The sequence below is a fragment of the Miniopterus natalensis genome, chromosome 17 (genome assembly GCF_054644295.1).
Source record: "Miniopterus natalensis isolate mMinNat1 chromosome 17, mMinNat1.hap1, whole genome shotgun sequence".
Taxonomy (NCBI): domain Eukaryota; kingdom Metazoa; phylum Chordata; class Mammalia; order Chiroptera; family Miniopteridae; genus Miniopterus; species Miniopterus natalensis.
The window spans coordinates 9,315,041-9,341,112 of NC_142097.1; the positions used below are offsets into that span (position 1 = coordinate 9,315,041).

The 26,072-nt window shown below is 41.7% G+C and overlaps 1 protein-coding gene across 1 annotated transcript in view; it reads left to right on the forward strand.

Annotated features, from left to right (window-relative positions):
- MYH10 (myosin heavy chain 10) overlaps positions 1 to 26,072 on the forward strand; it is a 130,725-nt gene that overhangs the window by 14,105 nt on the left and 90,548 nt on the right. The window contains exons 3-4 of the mRNA XM_016222447.2: positions 4,512 to 4,668; positions 15,013 to 15,040. Of these exons, the coding sequence (XP_016077933.1) occupies positions 4,512 to 4,668; positions 15,013 to 15,040 (185 nt within the window). The remainder of the gene's footprint in view (positions 1 to 4,511; positions 4,669 to 15,012; positions 15,041 to 26,072) is intronic.

Below are 26,072 nucleotides of genomic sequence, written 5' to 3' on the forward strand. Positions count from 1 at the left end.
ATGTTGAGATTGACCGGTGAGTGAGTCGTGGGTCAGTTTGGATTTTGGCGGCCCTATTCCATGCATTGGGAGTGTCCTCATCTGCCACTCACCTAAGGGTTTTAGCAGCCAGTGGTGAGCACTGTCCAGATCTGTTATTTCATTAGGGCTGCAAAACGGTGCCAGCCTAATGCCACCACTCCTTTGCTTATTGGCTTGATGCATTCTTTTTAACTCAGTATATATATCTTTCCTCCCAGACGCACACAGTTTTCTAGTTTACTTTTTATTCTTTTTACAGTTTTAGCCTTTTCCCCCCAAAAGGAAAGATAATAATTAATATTTTAGTTATCCTTTCTCTTCTCTCCATGTTCATCTGTCCTCTAAGTATTTTTATTTTACATTGGTTCTCTTTTCTTTAAGAAGGACGCCCTCTGAGAATGTGTCCGTTCTATCACTTGATTTCCTGATAGCCAATTGGCCATTTTTTCTCCACTGGATTTTAATTTTTTTGTTAATTTCAGGTTATTCCTTACAGTCTTTCCTTGCCTTAGTCACCTCTTTGTGGCTTGTGTGATGCTCCCGGTTCAGTCCCCTGTTCCTGACCCCGCTCCTGATTCTGCTCCATTTCACTGACATCTACACCTGCGTCCGTTTCCTAGCTCTCTAGTCCTCTAACCTATGAAATAATGTGTACACTGTCCCTGTTTTCTTCTTAAACAGAGGCCTGACACTGAAAGCATAGGTAGAATTCCCCAGTACAAGATAGGAGGTGGGCATTCCTGGCAGAGTGATCAGCATAGAGAGAAGGCTGGAGGCATAAAACAGCATAGCCTGTTTGAAAAATTGCTAAGTTTTCTTGTAAATATTTTTATATTTCTCTTATATGTATAATGTTACTCAGTGCCTTAAAGGCTTTGCACACTTACCCCTCAAGCCTTTGCAGTTCTTCAGATTTTTCACATGGCTGGAAATTCAGTATTTCCAGCTGCTCACTAGGCATTCTGCTGGCCTCACCTATTACAATGAATCCTGCTCTAACATACTGCAGTCTCAAATGTTAAAAGGGGATTCATTATTTTTCCCACAAATCAAATTATTTTTCTTGTCCAACAATAACTTTTCCAGTCTCTAAAGCTTGCAAACCTTAGAGTCTTTAACTTGTATCTTAAGTGGGTTTTCTCTATTCAGAGTTACTGAGTACTGTTGGGTCTCCGTCCAGCTTCCTCCGTGACTCATCCCCTCTCGGTTCTGTATTGCGTTTCTCTCCTCTAGGCTGCTGTCTGCCAGGACTGTTCCAGCAGCCTCCATTTCCTGCTTCTCACCTCTTGCCCTTCACTCTATTTTCCACATGGCTGCCAGATTTATACTTTTTCAAAAATGCGTCTGTTTTTCCATCACTTGTCTCTGCTGATCCTCTAGTTCCTGATCGCCTGCAGAGGACAGCATCTAAATTGTTCATTTTGACCTTCTGGGCTCATGTCTCTCACATTCCATGGTACAGATAGTCTTCAGCTAGACTGGACTTGTCACTCTGCCTTGGGTATATCCCCCAACCAAATTTTATGCTCTTACTATTTTAATAGGGATTCCTTTATCAAAAAGAACATCAAAGACCATCTAGGTTTGAATTTTTGTACCTAGTCTTATAGTTTCTGATAGGATTGCCATCACTTTCAGTGCCTAGGGCTAGTGTGTTCTGCTTCAGTAGAGTGTCTCTAAAATTTCTATAAATTTTTCTCTTTGTGCCATTCTCTTTTCAGTGCCATATATTGTGTCTTGTTTGTTTACTGTATACTTACTGTCTTCATATCTAGAGTGTATGTTTCTTGAAGGTGCTTGATATCTTGTGTATGTCTTTATTTATTTTTTATTTATTTATATATATATCTTTATTGATTTCAGAGAGAGGAAAGGAGAGGGAGAGAGAGACAGACAGAAACATCAATGACAAGAGAGTCACTGGGGATCGAGCCCTTAGCCCAGGCATGTGCCCTGACTGGGAATCAAACCTTGATCTCCTGGATCCTAGGTCGATGCTCAACCGCTGAGCCACGCCTGGCAGGGCTGTATGTCTTTTTTTTTAAAAAAAACTTTAAAGCATATCTTTATTTGATGTTAGAGAGGAAGGGGGAGAGAAACATCAATTTGTTGTTCCACTTATTTATGCATTCATTGGTTGATTCTTATATGTTCCCTGACTGGGGATTGAACCCACAACATTGGTTCATTGGACAACACTCCAACCAACTGAGCTACCCAGCCAGGGTTTGTGTGTTTTTAAATAGTTTGGTGGGATTTAATTTGAATTTTAAGGTCTCAAAGGAATTATTTTAACATATTGCCCTCCATGTGCCTTTGGTGAAAGACAAAAGCGATACAGTATCAGTTCAGTTAACAGTTATGCAGGGGTCCAACATTTGAGCTAATTTTCTAGATAGAAGTTACCTCTTTATGCGCTTAAATTTAATATTTCCACTTAGACGTTTATTACTGTCCCTCTTTGGCAAGCACAGGCTACAGATGATTATTTAACCTTGTTTTTTTTTGATGACTTAATCATATTTGTGAGACTTACTCATTTTTGTAATACTAGTCCTCAGAAAAGTACTCAACACATGGTAGACACATGTTGGAATTATTTCTTATTAAAAATGTCATTGTTGTAATTTGTTACCATGTCATATATATAGAATGTATGTTTCTGGGAGGTGGTTTTTGTTTTGGCCAGTCTCTAATTATTTGCCTCTTAGAAAAGTGAAGTACAGAATCTAGCTTCATGATAGACTGTGATCTGATTTTTGAATGAAAAAGTGAGGTTGTATATTTAAATATTCACTAAGATGTAGAGTTATGAGTTAACTTTACTGTATGTATATAAATAAAACTCAGTAACAAATTAAAATATTCAGATTGGCTCTCCTCAGCTTTCTCACCCTTAATACAATCTTTTTTTTCTTTTTTTTTAATTGTCTCTCAATGCCTTTTTGTCATATGGGTGGCAGAGAGAGGCTGGACTAGTTAGATGAGAGACTTGATTTGGGAGAAAGAGCCAAGTTGGTGGTGTGAGAAGCCCAGGAGTTAGCCAGGGTTGTCTGAGCTGTGTGCTGTACTGTGAGAAAGCCAGCAGTCCGAAGACCTAAGTGGTCAGCAAGGGAGGGGCAAGTAATTACTCGGGCTCAGGCAGGGGCGCACGTCCCTCTGGTGGGTGAGCTGTGAGGCAGGCAGCCCAGGTCGGTGGCCTTTGGGCAGGGGCTGTTGGCCTCCTGCCCTCTCCACACCTCTGATCACCGTAAGGGAGGGCATTCCATGTGTAGAGCCTACAGTTGTGAGTTAAGGAAAGAGAACAGCCACAGAGAGTTCTGATCACTTAACAGCCTCCCTTGGCTGGATTTCCGTCTCTTGTTTTAGCTTTACTAACCGGCGTTCAGACGGAGCAGTCTCTAGAGTGCCTTCTGGCGGCAGCTGCCAAGGGTTTCAGCCCTTCCGAGCGCGCCTGCTGGCTGGAGCCTCCCGTAGCGCTCCCCGGGGAGGCTGGCCCCGGCAGTGCCCTCGCCTTTGGGTTTGGTCTACCCCAGTCACCTTAAATAAAAGGTCTGCCTCATAACGCCACTGAGTGTCCTTTCCAAGTACCTCAGTCCTTGGAGGGCTGACTGGAGCATCTGGCAGCAATCCTAACTGCTCTTGTTTTTCTGTAATTCCCAGGGTCAGTTTTGCAGATTATTCTCAGAAATCATTCCATGTGAATTAAAAAAAACAAAGTCAAGTGCTCATAGTATCAGTTCTGAGTACTAATTAATGTATTGATCAGGAAAGGTCTGTGCCTTCTAGACTAATGGCTCTTAAAAATTATTGAGGGACCCCCAAGAGATTTTGTTTATGTGGGTTATGTTTATTGATATTTACTGTATTAGAAGTCAAAGCAAAATTTAAAATTATCAATTCATTTAAAAATAATAAGCCATTTATTTAAATAAGTTCACTTATATATAACAAGTTAATATATCTAGCTTGAATTATTTTTTCTGAAAAAAATACATTTTCCTAAAAGAAAAATTAGAAGAGTGAAAAGGTTACATTTTTGTAAATCTCTTTAATAATCGCCTTTTCAGATCATTGTGGATATTTTTCTTTGATAGTATACCCAAACCTAAATGATGCTTTCTTAATGACTAGTTGTAGTGTAGAACCTGAAACTCCGTTAATGAACTTTTCATATCTAGTACTCTCAGGAAAGAATGAGTATGAAAAGACAGATGACATTGTTTGAATCTTATAGTAGTCCTATGACGTCACAAAGCATATATTATTTACATTTTGTAGATGAAAGGATTGAATCCAGGAGAGGGCCACTTAAGACTCTCTCTGTGGCAGAACTACTTGTGATTTGGGATTGCCTATCATGGGCTAGATTTAATTTGGAGGACAAGATTAATTATCCAAAGGATAAAGTCCCCCTGTTCAAATTGCGGTGTGATTTCTGTTTGTCCAATATATGCATTATTTTAAACACTATTTTATTTTTATTCTAGACGTATTCTGGACTCTTCTGTGTAGTGATAAATCCTTACAAGAATCTTCCGATTTACTCTGAGAATATTATTGAAATGTACAGAGGGAAGAAACGTCACGAGATGCCTCCACATATCTATGCTATATCTGAGTCTGCCTACAGATGCATGCTTCAAGGTAACTGGAAATGTTTGAATACGAAATGCTTAGAAGTTCTCAAGTGTAGTTAGGTATTTTATTAGATGCTATAATCTTTTCAAAAAAGATTAAAAATTAAAGTAATAAGTGTTTATTGTAAAAAATTATGAATTCTTAAGATTAAAATGGGTAAAATGGCCTTTTTTATAGGAAGCTGGTATGTTTGTTGCATCATAAATACTCCATGTTAATTTTTATGTTAAAAACATCTAGTCTTTATATACACTTGTTTACCACCACAAGCCAGTAGACGCAAAGCTGTGTTGTGTTAGGGCTTTAAACCAACAGGAAGAACAATAGACAAGGTGAATGCTTCATTGGGGAAAGAAAGCTTATAAAATATTTCTAATTTAAATGCATGTAAAAGAGACAGCAGAGGCTAAAAAGTATGTGTTGAGCTGGTTGATTTTGATTGTTTTCTTTATAAATTTGAAGAGTCATTCATTTGAATCATGGCTTTAGACACAGTGGTTTATGGAGGGACATGTTTTTAAAAAACCAAAATGTCACAGTTTTGAATGCACTTAGCATTGCTCAGAAAGACTCCATTATACATGGGATCTGCTAGCGCTATGAGAAGTCTATAACTCCTCTATCTCCTTTTATTTTTTTAAAATAAATTCTATAAGATATATTAAAATCTTTCAGTTCTTATAAAGTAGTTCCATGATCATGGATATGCTCCATCCACCTATCATGAAAGTTTATAGGTCCTGAAAAGGCTGTCTTGGTGACTGGGTCTGAAGGGTAGTATGAGGGAATTAATAAATTATACCCATTTCCTCCTTCATGTTTTATTTGGATACTTTTATGTACCAGGTCCTCTGAGGCAAATAGGAAGTACTTCAAGACTAGAATAGTGTCATCAATTGGTAAGGACAGGTTCAATACCCAAAATCAGCTTAGGTTTAAGAGATTATATTGAATAACCTTTCAGAGCCAAAGAATACTAAGAATGTCTATGGCAGTGATAAATTGCTACTAGATAATGGAGAAAGAGAAATTGTCAGCTTCTTTGTTTTTGGTTTTGTTTCTCTATTAAGAATAATCTTGCCCGGCTGGGTGTGGCTGGGTGTGGGTAGGTTGAGCATCTACCTATGATTCAGGCGATGGAGGTTTGATTCCTGGTCAGGGCACATGCCAGGTTGCGGGCTTGATCCGGGGGGAGGGGGCGTGCAGCAGGCAGCCGATCAGTGACTCTCATCACTGATCTCTCTCTCTCTCTCTCTCTCTCTCTCTCTCTCTTCCCCTCTCCCCCTCTCCCTTTCTCTCTCTCTGAAATTAATAAAAATATATTTTTTAACAAAGAATAATCTTTATGTGCAGAAAAGCATGTGTATGAATGAGCAAACTTTGCCTTATGTGGGAGAAGAGACTGGAGAAAGTACACTCCTTCTGTAATTGAACCCATCATTCTCATCTAAACAAGTACATCCCTACAATGGAGATTGCGGACCCTCTGGTCTTTGAAGTATATGGAGGGGGAGTTTCCAGAAGGCTGGGGTGGGCTCATGTATAATTCTAGTTTTTAAAAGGGAAGAAGCTCCATACACCTGCCAGGAAAGATTCTAGACTCTGTTGTTAAGTCTAAAAACAACATGAGAATATTCACATTGCTTTAGCTTAGTAGGAAGGGAAATACAGTAGTGAGTGTAAACAGAGAATTAGGGCTTCTACTTGGCATCCCGTAGTCTGCCATGACATCAGTGGCTGTAGGCTGAAAAGTTGTGCTTGAAGTGCTGTTAATGATTCAGGTTGGTCAGTGTGCACACTGGGCTTGGGCCCTTTCCAACATCTTTATCAATATAAAGATGTGGGATGCATGCCCATAAAATTTGTAGATGACACAAAACTGGGAGGGAAAATAAATACATTTGATGAAAAGAAATAGAATTTTAAAAATATATTGACAGGTGGAATGGGGAATTAGATCTAACAAAATAGTTAACGAGGACAGATGTGCATGTCCGAGCCAGGCAGGAGCGAGATGTGGCTCTCTGACTGCAGGAGGCCTGAGGCTGCTACCCTGGGATCCTGGGAGTAGGGGGCTTGGCTCTCCTCACCTTTCAATAAAGCTGTTGGTGTAAAGAAAAATGAAGACGATGTAGCTTATCAGTACATCATAGAATTATTAATACCATCATTAATGTTAGATGAACATTTATTGAATATTACTGTGTGCTAGGCACTGAGCGGATTGCTTTGTGTGTATTATTTAATCCACAGCAACAATCCTGTAAAGTAAATAGTATTACTTATCCCTATTGGGGCACAAAAAGTTAAAAACATAACCAAGAAAATGTAAATAGTAAGAGGTATGAGCTAGGATTCAAAACCAAGGTAATGTGAGGCATTCTTATCCACAAAGAAACTTCCATGTGAAAGTTAAAAAGAATTACTGTAGTTGATAGTTTTGATTACATAATAATTTAAAAATTGATACACAAAATTTAAAAAACACACACATTAAACAATTCTGTTGTATTCCATTCTGTAAGTAGGGCCTACCTGCTGATGTACTATGTACACAACACAGTTGGGTTGAGACATCCACTAGGGTAGTCAGTTGCACGTGCAGTGGCTAATGAAACTCAAACTACCTTCCAGTGCTGACCAACCTATGTTTTCAGTTACAAACATGAGCAAGTAGCTAAATGTAACTGGGCCTATAAAGAGGATCTCTAGCTAGAGAGAGTATCGTGCAGAAGGTTCAGAGCATATGGTCCCACTGAACAGTTTGTCTGTTTAATGCAAAAACAGAAGAGAGCGTAATTATTTTCTGAAGTTTGAATTCTAGGGAGTATTGTATCAATAAAATGCTCAATGAGTAATTTGTTGAATGAATGAATGAAAGTAAAGTTCTTAGACATAAACTTTATTACAAAAACGACTAGTTTTTGTTAGATTTATCCCTGAATATAATATATATACTTTAATAAGAACTAAGCATGGAACTTAAAATTTTTTAATTTCCAATTCTTCACTGTAAATGTATAGAAGTATTTTTTAAATATACAGTATATTGACATTGTATTTTGGGACGTGACAAAACTCACTCTAGAAGATTGTTTGAGATTTCCTGTGTACATAATCACGTCCTCTGTAAATAGAGACATTGTTATTTCCTCCTCTCTATTTCTGTGCTTTTAATTATTTTTCTTGCCTTGTGATGTTGAATAGGTATGGTAAGAACAAACATCCTTGCCTGTTCCTGATCTTAGTAGGACAGCATTCAGTTTTTTTACCGTTGAGGATGTTATCAACTAAAGGCTTTTTTGTTTGTTTGTTTAGTCATGCATGGATGTTGAATTTTATCAAGTGCTTTTTCAACATCTATTCAGGTGTTCTATAAAGGTGTTCCTTTTAGTCTGTTGATGCCGTGAGTTAGATTGTTTGCCTTTTGGATGTTGAGCTAACCTTGCATTTCCAGGGTAAACACCCTTTGCTCGTCATGTGTGTTATCCTTTTTATATATTGTTGGATTTGATCTGCCAACATTTTGTTAAGACTTTTTGTGCAAAAAAAAAAAAAAGACTTTTTGTGCCCTTTTTTATGGAGAGATATTTGTATGTCATTTTCTTTTATTATAATGTCTTTTTCTGATTTTAATATCAGGGTAAAGCTTATCTTTTAGAATGTTTTTTCCTCTTCAGTTTTTCTGAAGAGTTTGTTTAGAATTGGTATTATTTCCTTAAATGTTTTTTAGAATTCACCAGTGAAGCTATGTTTTCTTTATGGGAAGGTTTTTAATTAGAAATTGAATTTATTTTTTTTACTGAGAGATAATTGGCATATATTAGTTTCACCAATTCAGTTTCTTTAATATATATAGGACTATTCAGGTTATTATTTCTTCTTGAGTGAGCTTTAATAGTTTATGTCTTTCAAGAAATTATCCCTTTCATCTTAGTTGTCAAATTTTTTGACATAAAGTGGTTCCTAATATTTCCATATTATCCTTTGAGTACCTGGGATCTGTAGTGGCGTTGCCTTTCATATTTCAGGTATTGGTAATTGATGTCTTTTTCCTGATCAGTTTGGCTAGAAGTATATCAATTTCATTGACTTTTCTCAAAGAACTAAAATTTGGTTTCCCCTGGGGTCCCTCTCGTTTCTGTTTCTTATTTCATTGATTTCTTTATCATTTCCTCCCTTCTGCTTACTTTGGGTTGGATTTGCTCTTGTCTAGTTCTTAAAGTAAGAGCTGAAGTCATTGATTTGAAACCATTTTCGCTGTTGAAAATATGATTTAATTTGTCATGGATTTATTGAATGTCTCCGTAAGTGGTATGTGATTTAGGGGAGTGCTTTGGAAAATATGAGTTATTAGATGAGTCCTTAGTCTTCAGAAGGCTATTTGCATTTTTGAAATTAAAATTGTTTCCCTTAAATATCAATATAAGGCTGTGTCTGGCCACGTTTATAGGTTTTTCAAGATCATTGTGTTAACTACTGTAGTGCTGAAGTTGGTCCTTGAAGGATGCAGAGAATTGAGTGGAGCAGAAAGGAGGAGTAGGAGTGGTACAGTCATAGCTGGAGAGAATCTTGGAGGTTATGAAGCCCCTCCCCTTGTTGTACTGATAGTGACACTGAGGACCAAAGTCAGGCAGATGAACAACGAGAATAGACAAGTCTCACTAGGAGAGTTGTTTGGTTTTGGTTTTGGTTTTGGTTGGGTGGGGGGTGAGAAGCATGGGGAATGAAGTAGGGAGCAGATTTGAAGGGTAGGTTGTGGCTGTGTAGGGCTCAAATCTCAGACAGTGGTACTAGCATGTACAGATGCAGGAAGAAAGCCATTCTGAATGAATTAAGGGGCAATTTAATATTGGTTAATTTTTTTGTTTCAATTTCTTTAAGTCTGTAAACCAGTTCACAAAAGCCATAAAAAAGCTTGGTGTAATGGAATTCTATAGAAATCGCTCAGACCAGAAGAATTTAGGGGTCTGACTGTTCATATTTAGGGTGAATAAGTGAAGACTTGTTAAAATCTAGTTTTATAGGTAAAAAAGTTGAAACCAGCAAGGAATCAAGGCCTCGTTTATAGACACATTAGTCAGTTTGAGGCAGAGCTGGAACGAGAACAGAAGATTCCAGTTCCCACTGTTTTGCCAGTGCCCAGCATGGTCCCTAGGGCTGAATTTCTCTCAGCAGACCTAAGGGTAGCTGTTAATTCTGGGAATAAAGAAATAAGACAGTTTCTGATCTCAGGCAGCACATTCTACTGGGCAGGCAGTTGGCAGTATTGTTTGCCTAACTCAAAAATATGGCTCAGAAAAGGAAACTGAGGACTCTGAGGGAGAGGACACGTGGGGACATCCAAGTAGTTGTGGATCTGGGCGGAGCATGTGGAAGAAAGGATATGGTGTGGCCCCTGGGAAACTGAATGGACAAAGAAGGCAGACACCGTGTACTGGTGTTGCCGGAGGAATTAGTGGGCCAGATTTCCCAGACACGAGTGGGCATGAGGTTCTTGGGGTACCACTGAAATAAGCATTTTCAGAAGCCCCCACAGGAGAATGAGATGTGGTAAAAGGCTTTATTTGTGTGGAGTTAATTTCCTCGGGTTGCAGTGTCCCAGGCCCCTTAACCCAGTCCTGAAAAAAGTGCAGCTGGGGTTCCAGTAGAGCCAGAAGAAGGGCCAGTGTCCAGAGCTTCCGTTCCATGTTTCAGCCAGGTCCAGTTCAGCATTCAGGCTAATTAAAGTCCATCAGTCCCTGTGTGGAGCCCACATGGCTCACGGCAGAGGAGCATGCTCCCTGCAGCAGGAGTCACAGGACTGTAAGCAAGCAAGAGAGCTAAGAGCTAACAATAAAAACCAAGAGAGCACGCTCCTTTGTTCAGAAGTTTAAATATTCAGGTTTTGCACCCTTGCAGTGGCCATGCCTATTCTGGCCAATTACCTGTTCCCGGGTGTGATTGACAGACAGGTAAGCACCTTCCCATGTCACTCAGACCTCATTCGGCATGCACTTAACTGCCTCTGTTCAGTTCCTTCCCCCATCATTTAGTGGGAACAGACTTGGAAAATGTTAACTGTGCAGCTTCTGGCAAAGCTATATAAATGGCATGCCTATATTATCTAGTCTTCCCCTTCCTCAATTCCTGTTAAATAATAACCAGATTATTACAATGGTATCACTATGAAAGCTGCCTATAGCAACCAGAAGGAAGACAAAACTGGTAGGAGCTACAGGCTTACCTTGTTTTATTGCACTTTGTTGTGCTTCACAGATGTTGCATATTTTTGCAAATTGAAGGCAAGACCTTCCACCAGCAAAAAGATTAAGACTTGCTTAATTGCAATACTCAGTTTATTTTTTATTTATTTATTTTTTTAAATTTATCTTTATTGTTGAAAGTATTACAGGAGTCCCATTTTCCCCCCAATTGACCCCCTCCTCTTGACTCCCATCCCCTCCCCAGGCCTTCACCCTGTTATTGACTGTGTCCGTGGGTTATGCATATATGCATATAACTTCTTTGGTTAATCTCTTCCCACCCTCCACCCCCCTTCCCTCTTTCCTCTGATATATGATCTGCTGTTGCATGTGTCAGTGTCTCTGGATCTATATAGTTCATCAGATTCTTTTGTTCATTAGTTTCTTCTTAAAGAAGACCCTTCAACATTTCATGTAGTGCTGGTCTGGTGGTGATGAACTCCTTTAGCTTTTTCTTATCTGTGAAGCTCTCTATCTGACCTTCAATTCTAAATGATAGCTCTGCTGGGTAGAGCAATCTTGGTTGTAGTTCCATGTTTTTCATCACTTTGAATATTTCTTGCCACTCCCTTCTGGCCTGCAAGGTTTCTGTTGAGGAATCAGCTGACAGTCATATGGGTGCTTCCTTCTAGGTAACTAATTGTTTTCCTCTTGCTGCTTTTAAGATTCTCTCTTTGTCTTTAAACTTTGGCATTTTAATTATGATGTGTGTTGCTGTGGCATCATTGGGTTCCTCTTGTTTGGGACCCTCTGTGCTTCCTGGACTTGTAAGTCTGTTTCTTTCCCCAGGTAGGAGAAGTTTTCCATCATTATTTTTTCAAATAGGTTTTCAGTTTCTTGCTCTCTTTCTTCTCCTTCTGGCATCTCAATAATACAAATGTTGGGCCTCTTGAAGTTGTCCCAAGAAGCTTCTTATGCTATCTTCATATTTCTGGATTCTTTTTTCTTTTTGCTCTTCTGGTTGGGTGTTTTTTGTTTCCTCATGTTCCAAATTGCTGATTTGATTCTCAGCATCCTCTACGCTACTGTTGATTCCCTGTAAATTATTCTTCATTTCAGTTCGTGTAGCCTTCATTTCTAATTGGTACTTTATTAGGTCATCGATGGTCTCAGTTATTTTCTTAAGAATATGCTTGAGCATCCTTAAAAACAAAATTCTGAACTCTGTATCTGTTAGCTTGCTTGGATTTATTTCATTTAGTTCCTCTTCTAGAGATTTCTTCTGTTCTTTCCTTTGTGACATGTTTCTTTGCCTCCACATTTTAGCTACTTCCAAGTGTTTGTTTCTATGTATTAGGTAGAGCTGCTGTGTCTCCTGGAATTTGTAGAGTGGCTTTGTGTAGTAGGTATCTTGTGGCGTCCAGTGGTTCAGCCTCCCCAGTCACCTTAGCTGGGCCTTCTAGGTGCTCCCCTGTGTGGGCTGTGTGCTCTGTCCTGTTGTAGTTGAGCCTTGGTTGCTGTTGGCATCACTGGGAGTAACTCACCCCCCAGCCAATCAGCTATGAGAACCAGTTGCAACTACAGCCAAAGAGCTGCTGTGCTGGAGACACCCCTGTGAAGCAGGATTTACTTCAGTGGGGCTTTGGTATTCACCAAGTGCACCCCTTGAGTGTCACTCGTGGATGTGGTAGGGTTGTAATCCAGTGTGGTTGAGTCTAACCACCAAGTGCACTGTCTCTGGGGCCTCCCGGGAGGTGCAAAGTCAGCCTGTGCCAGTGCCTTGCCCAGGGCCACCCAGCATGAGCTACACAGCAAACCGTAGTTGGCTGCTACTTGTGCTGGGCTTGGCGTTGTCCAGGAGAGGCCAAGCTATGAGCCAGTGCAGGCTGCCGCTAGTGCCAGGCCTGGGGCCACTTATCAAGCCGTATGGGGCCTGCTGCTGCTTGTTTGAGAGATTTTAGGAAAGTCCTAAGCATGGGGCTCAAGAGGCCACTTGCACAGAAAAGCCCCTGGAATTGGCCTGGATGAGCTGCAGGTGGGGAGGGGCGGGGCCTCCGGGAATCACCGGGGCGGGGCCAAAGGTGTGAGTCAGGTGCGGGTGATTCAAATATGGCGCCTGCCTGCCGGCTGTGTGCGGGGAGGACTCGCCAAAGGAGCCATCGCCTCTGCCAGCCCTTCTGCCTGGGAGGAAGCCGCCCCTCCACCTCTCGCCCCAACTTCAGGCAGGTTAGTTCCTCCCTGAGTGTCCCAGGTCCTCTCAGGCTGCTGCCCGGCGCTGGGCTCAGAGGGAACGTGTCCGAGTGAGTCCGTGCGGGGCCGTTTAAGAGGAGCTGCTGGGGCTCCCGCAGCCTCCGAGACCCTCAGACAGCCTCCGCTGGTTTTACAGCCCTAAGGTGTAGGGACTTCTCTTCCTGGCCCTGGAGCCCTGGGCTGGGGGCCTGTTGTGGGGCTGGGACCCCTCACTCCTCTGGGAAACCTCCACCGCCGAGATGTCTCTCTGGTGTTTAACCCGCAGCACCTGGTGTGGGCCTGTGGCGAGTCTCCAATTCAGCCCCGATCTGCCCGCGTCCCCAGCCTTCCTACCGGTCTCGGTGCTGCTTCAGTTCCCTGGTTGTGGGGCTTCTGTTCAGCTGGATTTCGGGAGGCTCTGAGTGACGGTGGTTCTGTATTTTGGTTGTAATTTTGATGTGGTTGCGGGAGGCGGCGGTGCAGCTGTTACCTACCCGCCATCTTATGTCCTCCAATACTCACTTTATTGTAGTGGTCTGGAACAGACCACAGTATCTCTGAGGCGTGCCTGTATTAGGAATTAAATTGGGCTTAAGGTGCCAGGCAGTGATATAATTCAGTTTATACATAGAATATATGAATGAATTTGCCTATTTTGCTAATCTAGCAGTCCCTCGGTTTTCGAATGTGATCCTTCCGAAGACCGTTCAACTTTTGAAACGTTCAAAAACCGAGGGATCAACGGCCGACAGCTAGGCCTCTGGATCTTGCCCGCGCATGTTTGACTTCTGAAGCGTGTTCAAAAACCGAAGCATTTACTCCCGGGTTTACAGTACTCGTAAACCAAAATGTTCGTCAACGGAGACGTTTGAAAACTGAGGTACTACTGTATATGAAAAGAGTATGACTTAGTGAATTAACTATTTCTCCTTCACAGTATTTATTTATGTGTGAACTGTGAGATGCTCATGGGCACCTGATGAGGGAAAGCAAGCCCAGCATAAGGGAGTGACAAGAAAGCTACCTGGGCCAGGCCCCATGACCTTCCGAAGCAATGGCGAGCTTGGTTAGTAGAGTTGAGAACAGAGGCGCTAGAGGCAAACCGAGCTGGTTCTCACCCTTCAGGAGCTGTGTGACTTGGGAGGATTACCTGACCTCAGGGAACATTTCTCATCTGTAAAATAGAGATGGTGATGCTTGTAAGTGACTGGAAATTCTACATCCTACACTGGTGGTTTTGTCCACACATAGATGTGGATTTGAGCTTCACCTTCTTGTTTAAAAAATTGAGTTGAATACTTGAATCATTAATCACTTTAAAATCATGTTGGATTTTTCCCTTGTGCTTGCTTTCCTTATTTTTGGTATTACAACATTTTGACTTGAGACAGTGGCTAAACTTCATGTAGATGTTTATCCACCTTCAGCCTTCTTTTCTACTCAGGGATTGCTGCTCGCTTGTTTCTCCTGTAAGTCACATTAGTACTGGTTGTTGGTATTCTTGAAGCCGTTCTGAAAGGCATTGGTTTTCCAAACGTGGCCCTGCCTCAGAATTGCCTAGGGAATTTATTTAAAACTGGATCTTTCAATCCCTAAAGCCCCTTAAAATGACTTAGCAAAGGTGGAGTTCCAGGAAGTACATGGTTATAAAACTGCCCAGCTGAACTTGATAAGCAGAAGGGTCTGAGAATTAAGGTTGGTCAGCATATAAAGTCTTTTAAGCCTGGCTTGTAATTTTCTCCCAGAGAATTTGTTGAAAGAATAAGTGAACTTGACTGGATTTGGGACGATAGAATAGGGTTGGAGAAGTGTTAATGTGACCTGAGAGGCATACAGTTACTACTATTTTATAGGCTATTACTGTAACTTTATTATATCAAATATTTTAAAAACCAGGCAAATGATCATTTTCTCTTTTGTTTGTTTTGTTTTCTAGATCGTGAGGATCAGTCAATTCTTTGCACGTAAGTAAATGTTGAATGTTTAGATTCATTTTATTCTATTGGAAAGTAAAGCAACTAATTTCTTTGCATGGAGGGGAGGGGGTAGAGTGGTAATTTTTAAGAGTTTGATGTAAACCTTGTAGTTACTGTTTTAAGACTAAGATTGTATAAATTGCTTAAATTTGGTATTGCTGTTTGGTTGTCAAACTGGGCTTTTCGCACTAACATTTCATAATGTCAGTCTTTGAAATGTACGTCTTTAGTTTGTATGTACAAATGTTGACCTACTAAACATTTCGGTAATTTATCCATGTTAGCCAATAGACATTATTGATTATTATGTGCCTTGTGTACTGTGTGCTAAGTACCAGAGACTCAAGATTGAATAAAACAGTATCCACAGAAGGAAATGATTAGATTTGCATCTGAGATAGACCACTTTGGCTGTAGTGTGGAAAATGAGTTGGAGGAGTTAAAATAGGAGGAGCAATACAGAGACTGGCTGATCCGTCATCCAGGCAAGAGTAGGTGGTAACTTGAGGTAGAGGAGTGGCCATGAACCTAGAGGAAAGTGGATGAATTTCAGTGGTGTTCAGCTCAGGAGACAGACGCTCCAGGACCTGGTGATTTATACGCCTAAGAAAGAGGAGCTGAGAGAGGTGGGGTTGCGATGATTTCCGGATGTTTCCTGACATGGGAAGCTGGGAGGAAGAACAGATTTGGGGCGGAAGATAATGAGTTTGGTTGAGGACACACTGACTTTGAGGTGCCCATGGCTCCTCTAAGTGGAGCTGTCCATTCGGCCATTGGATATGTGGATGCAGAGTTCAGGAGAGGGAGAGAGAGTGAAGCCAGAAACGCAGATCTGATGAGCCAGCAGCCTGGGTGGTGACGGAGAGTGAGTGAGACGCCTCAGAAGAGTGTGTTCAGCGAGGAGGCTGGGTATGCAGTCCTGAGGAAAAGCGACATTTAAGGGCCAGGCAGAGGACAAGGAACTGCAGAGACAGCTAAAACGGCCCACTGTAGGGGCATGAGGAGGGCAAGGGGATTTGGCGACACAGCAGCCAAGGGGATGGAGATGTTTCAAGAAAGAGGGAATGGTCAGCATGTTACCAGATGCTGCTGAGACGGAGCGAGATGTACAGAAACTTGTGCGTAGGATGTAGCAGTAGAGAGCAGCAGGTGGTGGCAGTGGACTGGCGAGGAAGGTGGAAGCCGGATCGCAGTTAAGAAATGAAGGGGAAGTGAAAAAGTTTTTAAAAACATCAAAAAGCCATTTTCAAATGGTTTGAGAAAGTGAAAACAGCAGTATAGGCACACCTTGAAGACACTGCCTGTGCAGTTACAGGCCGCCCCCGTAAGTCCAGGCAGGATCTTTTTCCTTGTGGAGGGTCTTGCCTTCAGCTTGTAAGGAATCTCAACACCAGTGAAGCGCAGGAAAGTTACGTGCAATAAACAAGGTCTGCCTTTAATGGAATAGGGAGAGAATGTTTGTTGCTGTCATTGGTGGTGTTTTTAATGTGGGAGACATTAAATGCTGGTGAGAGGGAGATGGGGATAGGAAGGAGAGAACTGAGGGAGTGAGGAGGGCGATGAGATCCAGAGCACAGGTCTGGGGGTCTGGGCTGGGTTGGGGACGTGGGACAAGTGACTCCTCTACAGGTCAGGGAGGCCAAGAGGTCCTGATGTGGGTAAGTAGGAGTGGGGAGGCTGGGAACTGAAAAAGTTATCTGTTTCTCTCTCCCATGAAGTGTAGAACATTTGTTACCTAATAGGCAGGGTGGGTGTGAATAGAGAGGAGAGGTAGAAATGGCTGGCACTAGTCTGCTCTGCTGTATAAAATTTTGTCCAGCATAGTTTAGCCTCTGGGTTATATAAATTAGCTTTTCAAAAACAACAAACCGCCCTGAAATTTAATGGCGATTGGTTGGGTTCAGCTGGGCAGTTCTGCTGATCTGGGCCAGGCTAAGCTTGGGGGGGCTCAGTCCTGCATCTGTCGCCCCCTGCTGGGTGTCGTGGTTTCTTTTCCACCAGTCCCCTGGTCTACAGCTGGCTAGCCCTGATTTGAACATGGTGACAGGATACCAAGAGCAGTGAGAGAGGAAGCTCCGGTGTGTAGTTGTTCAGATCTCTGCTGTCTCACTCCCAAGCAAGACACATGGCCAGGGCTAGGGTCTGTGTGGGAAACACTGCCAAAGCGAGTGGACACAGCGAGGTGGGAAAACAGTTGGGGCCATTGCTTAGTCCACCAGGGAGGGTGTGGAATGGAACCAGATGTAGTCCACCAAAGGTGGGACAATCTCCAGTTTTTGCAAGTGGGTGCAAATAGGGGACAGTGGAGCACAGTATGGGAGCAGAATGTAAGGATGAAAAGTGACCAGAGGAACTGACATTTTAGGCAGTGAACAAGGATGGTGGAGGGATAAAGTCTGAAGGAGTCCCACAAGTGTTTATCTCTGAGCCCCTGGTGCATAGAGGAGGGGGACTTGGGGCTTGGAGAGCAGCAGGTGTGGCTGGTACTTACTGGCTTCCAATGGATTCCTAGCTCAGGCAGGCAGGCACACAACCAGGTTAGCCCCTCGGCACAGTCAGTGAGCCTGTGGGCAAGGCTGGTCTGATGAACCTTCCAGACAGAGAGGACAGCAGATGAGAAATGCGATCAGGCAACTTACAAGTAATTCGAGCTTAAGGTGTGAAGCAGGGCATAAATGCCAGTTTAAATTCAACATGCCTAAGAATTAACCTTTATTTCTATGCAAACAAGATGCGTCTCCCAATTTCCTTTTTTCTGTCATCAACGCTGTGTTTCAGAACTCAGGGCTTAAAATCTTGCAGTCTGCTTTGACTCCTTCCTCTTTTGTTCCCATTTCTAGGTAGTCACCTCCTTTGACATTTCTTATTCCTGTCTTGTCCTAGGCTGGCCTGTCACCTAACGTCTCGCTCATTTTGGTGGATCCTGGCTGGCTTCTTTTCCTTTAGTCTCTTCCTCCCTCCAGGAGGGAAATATACCCAGTTTGAGTCCCACCTATATAAGAAGTTCCAACCCACATGGATTTTCCCTCATCAGGTCCGTTTTTATGTAGATGGCAATCCAGTCCTTATATGCGTACCGTGTTTTACAGCTACATGGCAGGGCAGGAGCTGTGGCTTACCTTGATTGTTTGTTTATTCTCACTTGAGGATATTTTTTCCATTGACTTTTGGAGGGAGGGAGAGAGGGAGGGATAAATGATGATACGTAGGTAGGTAGGTAGGTAGGTAGGTAGGTAGGTAGGTAGATAGATAGATAGATAGATAGATAGATAGATAGATAGATAGATGATAGATAAACATTGATGTGTGAGAGAGGCACATCAGTTGTTTGCCTCCCTCACACGCCCCAACTGGAGCCAGGGATCAAACCTGCAACCCAGGTAGGTGCCCCTTTGAGACACTTTGTTATGTCCAAGAATCAGATCCCCTATGCGACGGAAAGACAATCACTCCAGAGCTGATAATGTATCAGCAAAAGGGACTTTTATTCCAGCTAGCTGGGGTTCGGTCATATCCATCGCAGTGGAATTCTGACTCGAACCCTGATCTAAATTTACAACAAGCTTATATAGGGTTACAGTGAGCAAGCAATCATTGTCCTTGTAAGGGTTGTAAATTCTTCAGGAAGGGTGGGCTCAGGATGTTTCTCAACCACAGGCGCTTGAAGCCTGAGTGCACCTGGTATTTGTCAAACCCACCGGTTTAAGTTAATTCCTGGAACTGCCTCCACCCTCTGCAGTTTACTGAGTCACTCATGTATGCCTTTTGTCCTGCCCCCGGGGCCTAGGGGCCTGCCTCTGTCTTGGTGGGTCCTCACAACTTCAGTCTGAGGGCCAGCGCTCTAACCATGGAGCCACACCGGCCAGGGCCCTTGGTTGCTTTTTAATTATCTTTTGACATCCTGGCACAGTGTACAGAGGAAATTGTGGGGGTGGGGCAGAAAATAATCTGTACTTAGGAAGTGGATGGATAATATTTCAGGCAAAAGAATGAATTTCTTAAGTAGGAACCAAGAAAACAAACTTAAGTATAGATTAGAAAGTTTTATAAATTAATGATACTTGTATGTATTTTCAAAGCGTAAAACCTTCCTTAATACCATTTTTAAAAGGCATTTTATTTTGAAAATGCAAACCTATACAAAAATGGAATAGCATGTGACCCCTATATGCCCATCTCCCAGCTTCAGTGACTTAAATTTTTACCACCTTTTGTTGATTCATTTTACCTTTGCTGATGCATTTTCCCAAGTTTTTATCTTAAAAAATTCAAACCGGAATTTTACTGAAAAGTTGAAGAAATGGTACTTGAAATGCCCATATACCTTCACTTAAATTTGTCAGTTCTCTCTCTCCACACAGGCACTTTTTTTTAGCCATTTGCAAGTCAATTGCAGACATCCGAACACGTAACCCCCACATACTTCAGCTGGTGTCTCTTCAGAACAAAGAAAACAGCCCCAAAGGCCATTATCACACTGAAGAAGATTAACATTGGTTCAGTAATAATGTCATTTAGTATAGAATCCATATTCCATTTTCTGTGGAAGTCCTCAACTTGTTTTTATAATTTTTAAAATTCCATGATTGTGCCCTAGCTGGTTTGGCTCAGTGGTTAGAGTGTCAGCCTATGGGCTGAAGGGTCCTGGGTTCGATTCCAGCCAAGGGCACGTACCTCGTTCACAGGCTTGATCCCCGGCCCTGGTCTGGGTGTGTGCGGGAGGCAACCAATCGATGTCTCTCTCTCTCTCTCTCTCTCTCTTCCTCTCTCTCTGAAAAGCAATGGAAAAAATATCCTCAGGTGAGGATTAAATAAATGAATCCATGATCCTGTCAAGGTCCACTCCTGGCATTTGTCTGTTCATTTTGATTCTATGTGCTAGAATAATCACACCTTTTTCTTCTTTTAAAAAAAATTACATTGGCTTTGATTCTTCAAAACAATGAAGTCACTTATTTAGAATCTGATCTGCAGATGTCTTTTAAAGATCATCTGTTGCAATACAATTCTGACACTGACTTCCAGGCACACTTCTGCACAAGGTGCCCACACTGTAGACACCAGCACAAGCTCGAGTCCTGGGTCATGGGCACTTCTGACAAAATAACACAAATTTGGGGGTTGCTACTACCCCTTGTGATTCAGTAATTCCCTAGAATGACCATTGTGAGCCAGCCAAAAGAAGAGACACACAGGGTGAGATCTGGCAGGATCCCACAGACACAGCTTCCATGGCCTCTGGACACTTCCTCACCAGCACATCCTTGTCTGTCACCAACCAGGAAGCTCACCTAAGCTTCCTGGTCCAGAGTTTTTATTGGGATCCATTATGTAGGCATGATTGATTGAATCACTGGCCCCATGGTCAAGTTCACGCTGCATCCCACTCCTCTCCTGGGAGATCTGGCTGATACCACCTGGTTCAGCAGCCCAAACCTCTGATCACCCTTTTGATCTTTCAGTTTGGCCAGTTCCCAGCCTGAAACTATCTAGGTGCCCATTGTAAGTCACCACATCAGCAAAAACTGAGAGGGCCCACGTGGATAACAAAAGACATTCCGAGGACTTAGAGGCTCCCTCCCAGGAACCAGGGCCAAAGATCAGCTATGTATTATACAGCACGAGTTAATCAAGGAAAGTCGAAACCAGAACCTAGTCACTGAAACTCTCCAGGAAATGAGCATAAGCGAGCTACATATTTCTGTTCCTGAGCTAGGGAGGAGTAGAACTGTGTGTCCCTCATCTGCAGTGTTGCAGTCAGGGTGACCCTGCAGACAGTAAGCAGGGAATCAGGTGCATGGGACCTACCCTCTTTGATTGAGTTGAGTGGGTTGGGAGCTTGAGTGACCATTGTTGACCGTTTGGAACATCGGGAAACAGGAAATACTTGGGGAGGGCATGGCTACTGTTTGACAGAACAAGAGGTCAGTGAGCACTAATGTACTTTCATCACCAAAGTGACCTTTACAGGCACTAGCACTTGTAATCTGATGGTTAGTTTCAGTTTGTCATCAGTTATTAGGCTTGGATTTATGAGGGAAGCCTCCTTAGCATCTGGCTATCTCTTGGGCATAAAGTAGCAGTCATAATAAGTATCATGTTTATTTTGTTTTTCTTTCCCTCCCTCCCTTTCCTTTATTCTTTTTTCTTTCAACTTTTCTGAACATCTTATTTATATTTTTACATAAAGCAAAGTTGAAACAACTTTGCAGTCCAGACCCATATATTCACCACCTAGATTCTACCATTAATATTGTTCTATACTTGCTTTATTATATATTAATCTCATTCCTTTATCCATCCATCAATCCATTTATTGTTTGTGTTGGGAGGAAAACTAACTTTTCCAACTTGCGCCCAGTGGTGGGGGGGGTCTGCAGATTAACTGGTAACAGACAGATTAACAGCAGAAAATACAAGGTTTATTTACACGCGCATGTGATGAGTAACTTGCTAAATAACCAGAAATAAACTAGACTAAACTTTAGCAAAAAGGGGAGAGTGGGAGCATCAGGGGAAAGTATGGAGGGTTCTGTTTGGCTTTGTGATGCTAACAGACCGCTGAATTTAGTCTTGGTGCTGGGGGTCAGTCTTCCCATCAGAAAACTGCCTGGGATGGGGGTTAATGGCAGCTGTATTTTCAGAAGGCTCTGCTTAAGGTTAGAAAATGTTTTTTCTGTGGCTACTGATTGTTCAGATGTTTTCAGTTTAGGTTTTCATACCACTTTGATGGGCTATTAATCCCTTAATTTGATGTATTTTAAATCAAATTGTAGACATCAGTACACTTCCCCTTAACTAACTCCATCATACATAACATTAACTAAAATCCAGAATTTACATCTTTTGAAACAATTTTAATATAATGAAATGCATAAAATCTTAAGTGTACATGTGCTGAGTTCTTTGTGTAACCTAAACCCGTCAAGCTAGAGAGCATCACTATTACCATCACCCCAGAAAGTTTCCTCCTGTATCCTTCCAGCAAATCCCTACCCTCACTTCTTTTAGCATCACCACATTTTCTTAATTCTTAGATACTCTGGTTATGATATTTAATAACAGCTTTGAGTGTTTATATCTGTTATAAGCTACATTGTGACTTGAGAAACAGGGAAATGTGAAACAGTGTATCCTATGTTTAAGAAAATATTATATGTGCCCTGGCTGGTGTGGTTCAGTGGTCAAAGCATTGTCCTGTGCACCAAAGGGTCATGGGTTCAATTCCCAGTCAAGGCATATACCTGGGTTGTAGGTTTGATCCCTGGCCAGTCAGGGAACAACCAATCGATGTGTCTCTCTCATATTGATGTTTCTTTCTCTCTTCCCCCTCTCCCCTCTCTCTAAAAATCAATGGAAAAATATCCTTGGGTAAGGACTAACAAGTGTGTGTGTGTGTGTGTGTGTGTGTGTGTGTGTGTGTGTGTGTGTGTGTACACATATATATTATATATTCTGTGGTGCCTTTGAGAATCTACCAAGTAAGGAACTCCAAGGGTGCATAGCGAAGGTCTTCTGAAATTCAGTACACAGACAACCTAATTACGTTTTCTTGGCCGACGCCACTGAGCACATTGGCCAGGGCTCTAATTTATTGTTTCTCCCTGAAATGGTAAACATGTAATTTACCCCCTGGCCTCATCTGCTTCCAGCTCCCCAACTAGCCTCTATTTCTGCAGACTCGGGCCAGGCAGCATGAGCTCCCACTTAAGGATCCAGACTCCCCGTTGGTCATAGTCTAGTATCCTGACAAGTTCTTCGGTGAAGACGCAGGATTTCCTTTATCCTCAGAGAGAGCAAAGTCTTCCACACATGCACTCCATCTAATTGGAAGTGAAAGCCTGTTAAGAGTATAATCCTCCTGCTGACTTTCTTTATCATTAGAATTAAAATTCACACAACAGTTGCTTTTGGTGAGGAATTTACTTTGTTATCTAAGCCCCCTCTTTTGAAGAATACTGTTTACATTTTATGACTAACTTCTGGTTAATTCAAGTTGTTTTTCCTTTAAAGTGTATTTAAATGTAATGCAACAATTGTAAAATAGTGGTTACTTCAGCCTTCTATCAGAATGTGACAATAGATTTCTTTTGTTAAGGAATTTTATCTGATTTTACCTTAAATGCTGATGACCAAGCCAGCCTGGGATTAAAACAGTTGATTTTTGTTCTGAATAACAGGCCTTAAAAGTGTTAAGATAGTCAAATCAATAGAATTGATTAAATAGCTAAGGCAACCTATAAATAGACCCTATAAAAGTAAGTGAACTGATCTTTAACAAAGGATCAAAGGCAATAAATGCAGCAAAGATGGTCTCTTTCACAAGTGGTTCGGGAACAACCAGTTAATCTAGACACAGACCTTACACCCTTCAAAGAATGAGCTCAAAGTGGATCATAAACCTAAATGTCAAATACAGAATATAAAAGTCGCAGAAGATAACAGGAGAAAACCTAGATGCCTGATTACATACAACACCAAAGACACAATCCGTGAAAGAAATCATTGATAATCTGCACTTCATTAAAATGAAAAACTGCTCTGCAAAAGACACTGTCAAGAGAATGAGAAGATAAGCCATAGATTTTGAGAAGATATTTGCAAAAAGTAACATCTTATAAAAGACTGTTATCCAAAATGTACAAAGAACTCTTAAAATTCAACAATAAGAAAAGGAAACCAATTTTAAAATGGCCAAAGACCTTTACAGACATCTCACCAAAGAAGATACACAGATGGCAAAAGAAGATGACATTTCACATCGAATAGCATCATCGCTGCACACCTGCGAGGATGGCTGAAGCCTGGAACAGCTGACGACAAACGCTGGCGAAGTGTGGAGCAGCAGCAACTCTTTCTTTTTGTTGGTGGGAATGCAGAGTGGTACAGCCACTTGAGAGACAGTTTGGGTTTCTTAAAAAACTAAACAATCTCTTATGATATAATTCAGCAGTTGAACTCCTTGGTATTTATTTACCCAAAGGACTTGAAAAACAAGTCCACACAGAAACGTGCACAGCAAAGTTCATAGCAGTTTTGTTCATAATTGCCCAAACTTGGAAGCAACCAAGATGTTCTTCAGCAGGTGAATGAATGAAACTGTGGTACAGCCGGACATTTAGTGCTAAAAGGAAATGAGCTCTCAAGCCCTGAAAAGACACAGAGGAACCTTAAATGCAGATTACTAAGTGAAGGAAGCCAATCTGAGAAGGTTGCATAATATATGATTCCACCTATGTGACATTCTGGAAAAGGCAAAACTATAGAGAGAGTAAAGCTGATCAGCATTTGCCCGGGGGGCGGGGGGGGCGGATAGGCAGAGCACAGAGGATTTTTAGGGCAGTGAAAACACTGTATTAACTATAATAGTTGATACAAGTCATTACACATTTGTTCAAATCCGTAGAATGCACAACTCCCACAGTGAACCCTAAGGTAAACTATGAACTTTGGTCTCATCCTGGGTTAAAAAAAAATGTGCCATTCTGGTGAGTGATGTTGATAGTGGAGGAGGCTGTGCATGGCGGGGGCAGGGGGAAGGGATACATGGGAAATCTCCGTATCTTCCTTTCAGTTGTGTTATAAACCTAAAACTGCTATTAAAAAATTAAGTCTTAAAAAAATAGCTAAGGCAACAATATGGTGTAGTTGAAATACTATGTTTCCAGATACAAGTCTGGAATTCTTTCTTGTCCCATTCTTTCTACCATGAACTAGCTCTGTGACCCTAGGTCAGACAGTCAGCTTTTCTAGACCTCAGTTTGCTTTTCAAATGACACTTAGATTTCCTCAAGTCTTAGAACTATGCGAATTTTTAGGTTATTATAGCTGTGTCTCAGTTGTGGCTACATTATGGGGGTAAAGAAGTATGCAAATCAACTTATAATTCTAAGTTTAAAATGTTCTGGGCAAATCTTCCAGGAAAGGGAGCTGACATTTTTGCAAATATCTCCATTAATCTTTGCAACACCCCTGTTATCCCCATTTACATGTGTAATGGAGAACTCAAACCCAAGCCTATCTTATCACAAATTTTCTGCTCTTCCTAGTAGACTGCTTTCTAACAGTTTTGAAACTACAAGAAATTGACTAATGTTTTACATGTATGTTGTTTTTCAAATTGAGGTTATCTAAAGCAAGAATTCCAGGCAAAGGGTATTTTTGAAGCTAGACAATTTGAGAGAATAGAAACAGAACTAAGACCTGGGAAAGGGGTTTCTCGCTGGGGAAACACCATGGTCCAGAGGGATTCGGGAAAGATCTGGAATTGATCCCTTATTAGTGCTCTGCTTCACTGCTCCTTACCATGCTTGTTTTTTATGCTTTTGTTTGGGATTGCACATCCCTTGGAGAAGCCAGGGAAAGCCATAGACCTCTCTAGAAAATGAAAATACCTTCCGATTAGAAACTCCGTCCTAGTCTTTTATGTCTGAAAGTGCTGCGGCAGACACAGGGCACCCCATGCAGCAGGCTCCTGGTTTGTGTTCCTGTTAGCCTTGCCCTGGAACCACAGAGACCAGCGATGAGGCAGGCAGCCACTGCCAGGATAGAACCACCAGGTTAGCAGATTGTGCGTTGGTGGAAATGAGGTCACATTCCCTTTGTCCCTCTGCTCTTTGAGATCTGGTCCTGTTTTCCTCTTAGGATTCTCCTGATCTTCAAGACAAGTCTGCTGAGCTTTCTTTTTCATTCCTTTTTCCTGTTACTTTTGTTCAAGCTGCTTTATTTTCTTTGCTTCCGTCTGGGACAGATGTGCCATTGCCCTTTAAAAAAAAACTTTTTTCCAAGAATTGTATTCCTTTGATCCAGCCACCACTCTCATATTCAAATCAGAGGTCTTTATAAAGCCTCTGTTAATAAATACCTTTACCATCATCTTTACTGATCGTCATCATAGCTGTTACTACTACTCCTGTAGCCATTTACTGAGAGGCTTTGGCCAGGTGCAGTGCGTGGGTCCTCACATGTATGATCTCAGTTCTAGGAAGTAACTTTACCTCATTTTATTTTATTTTTTTAA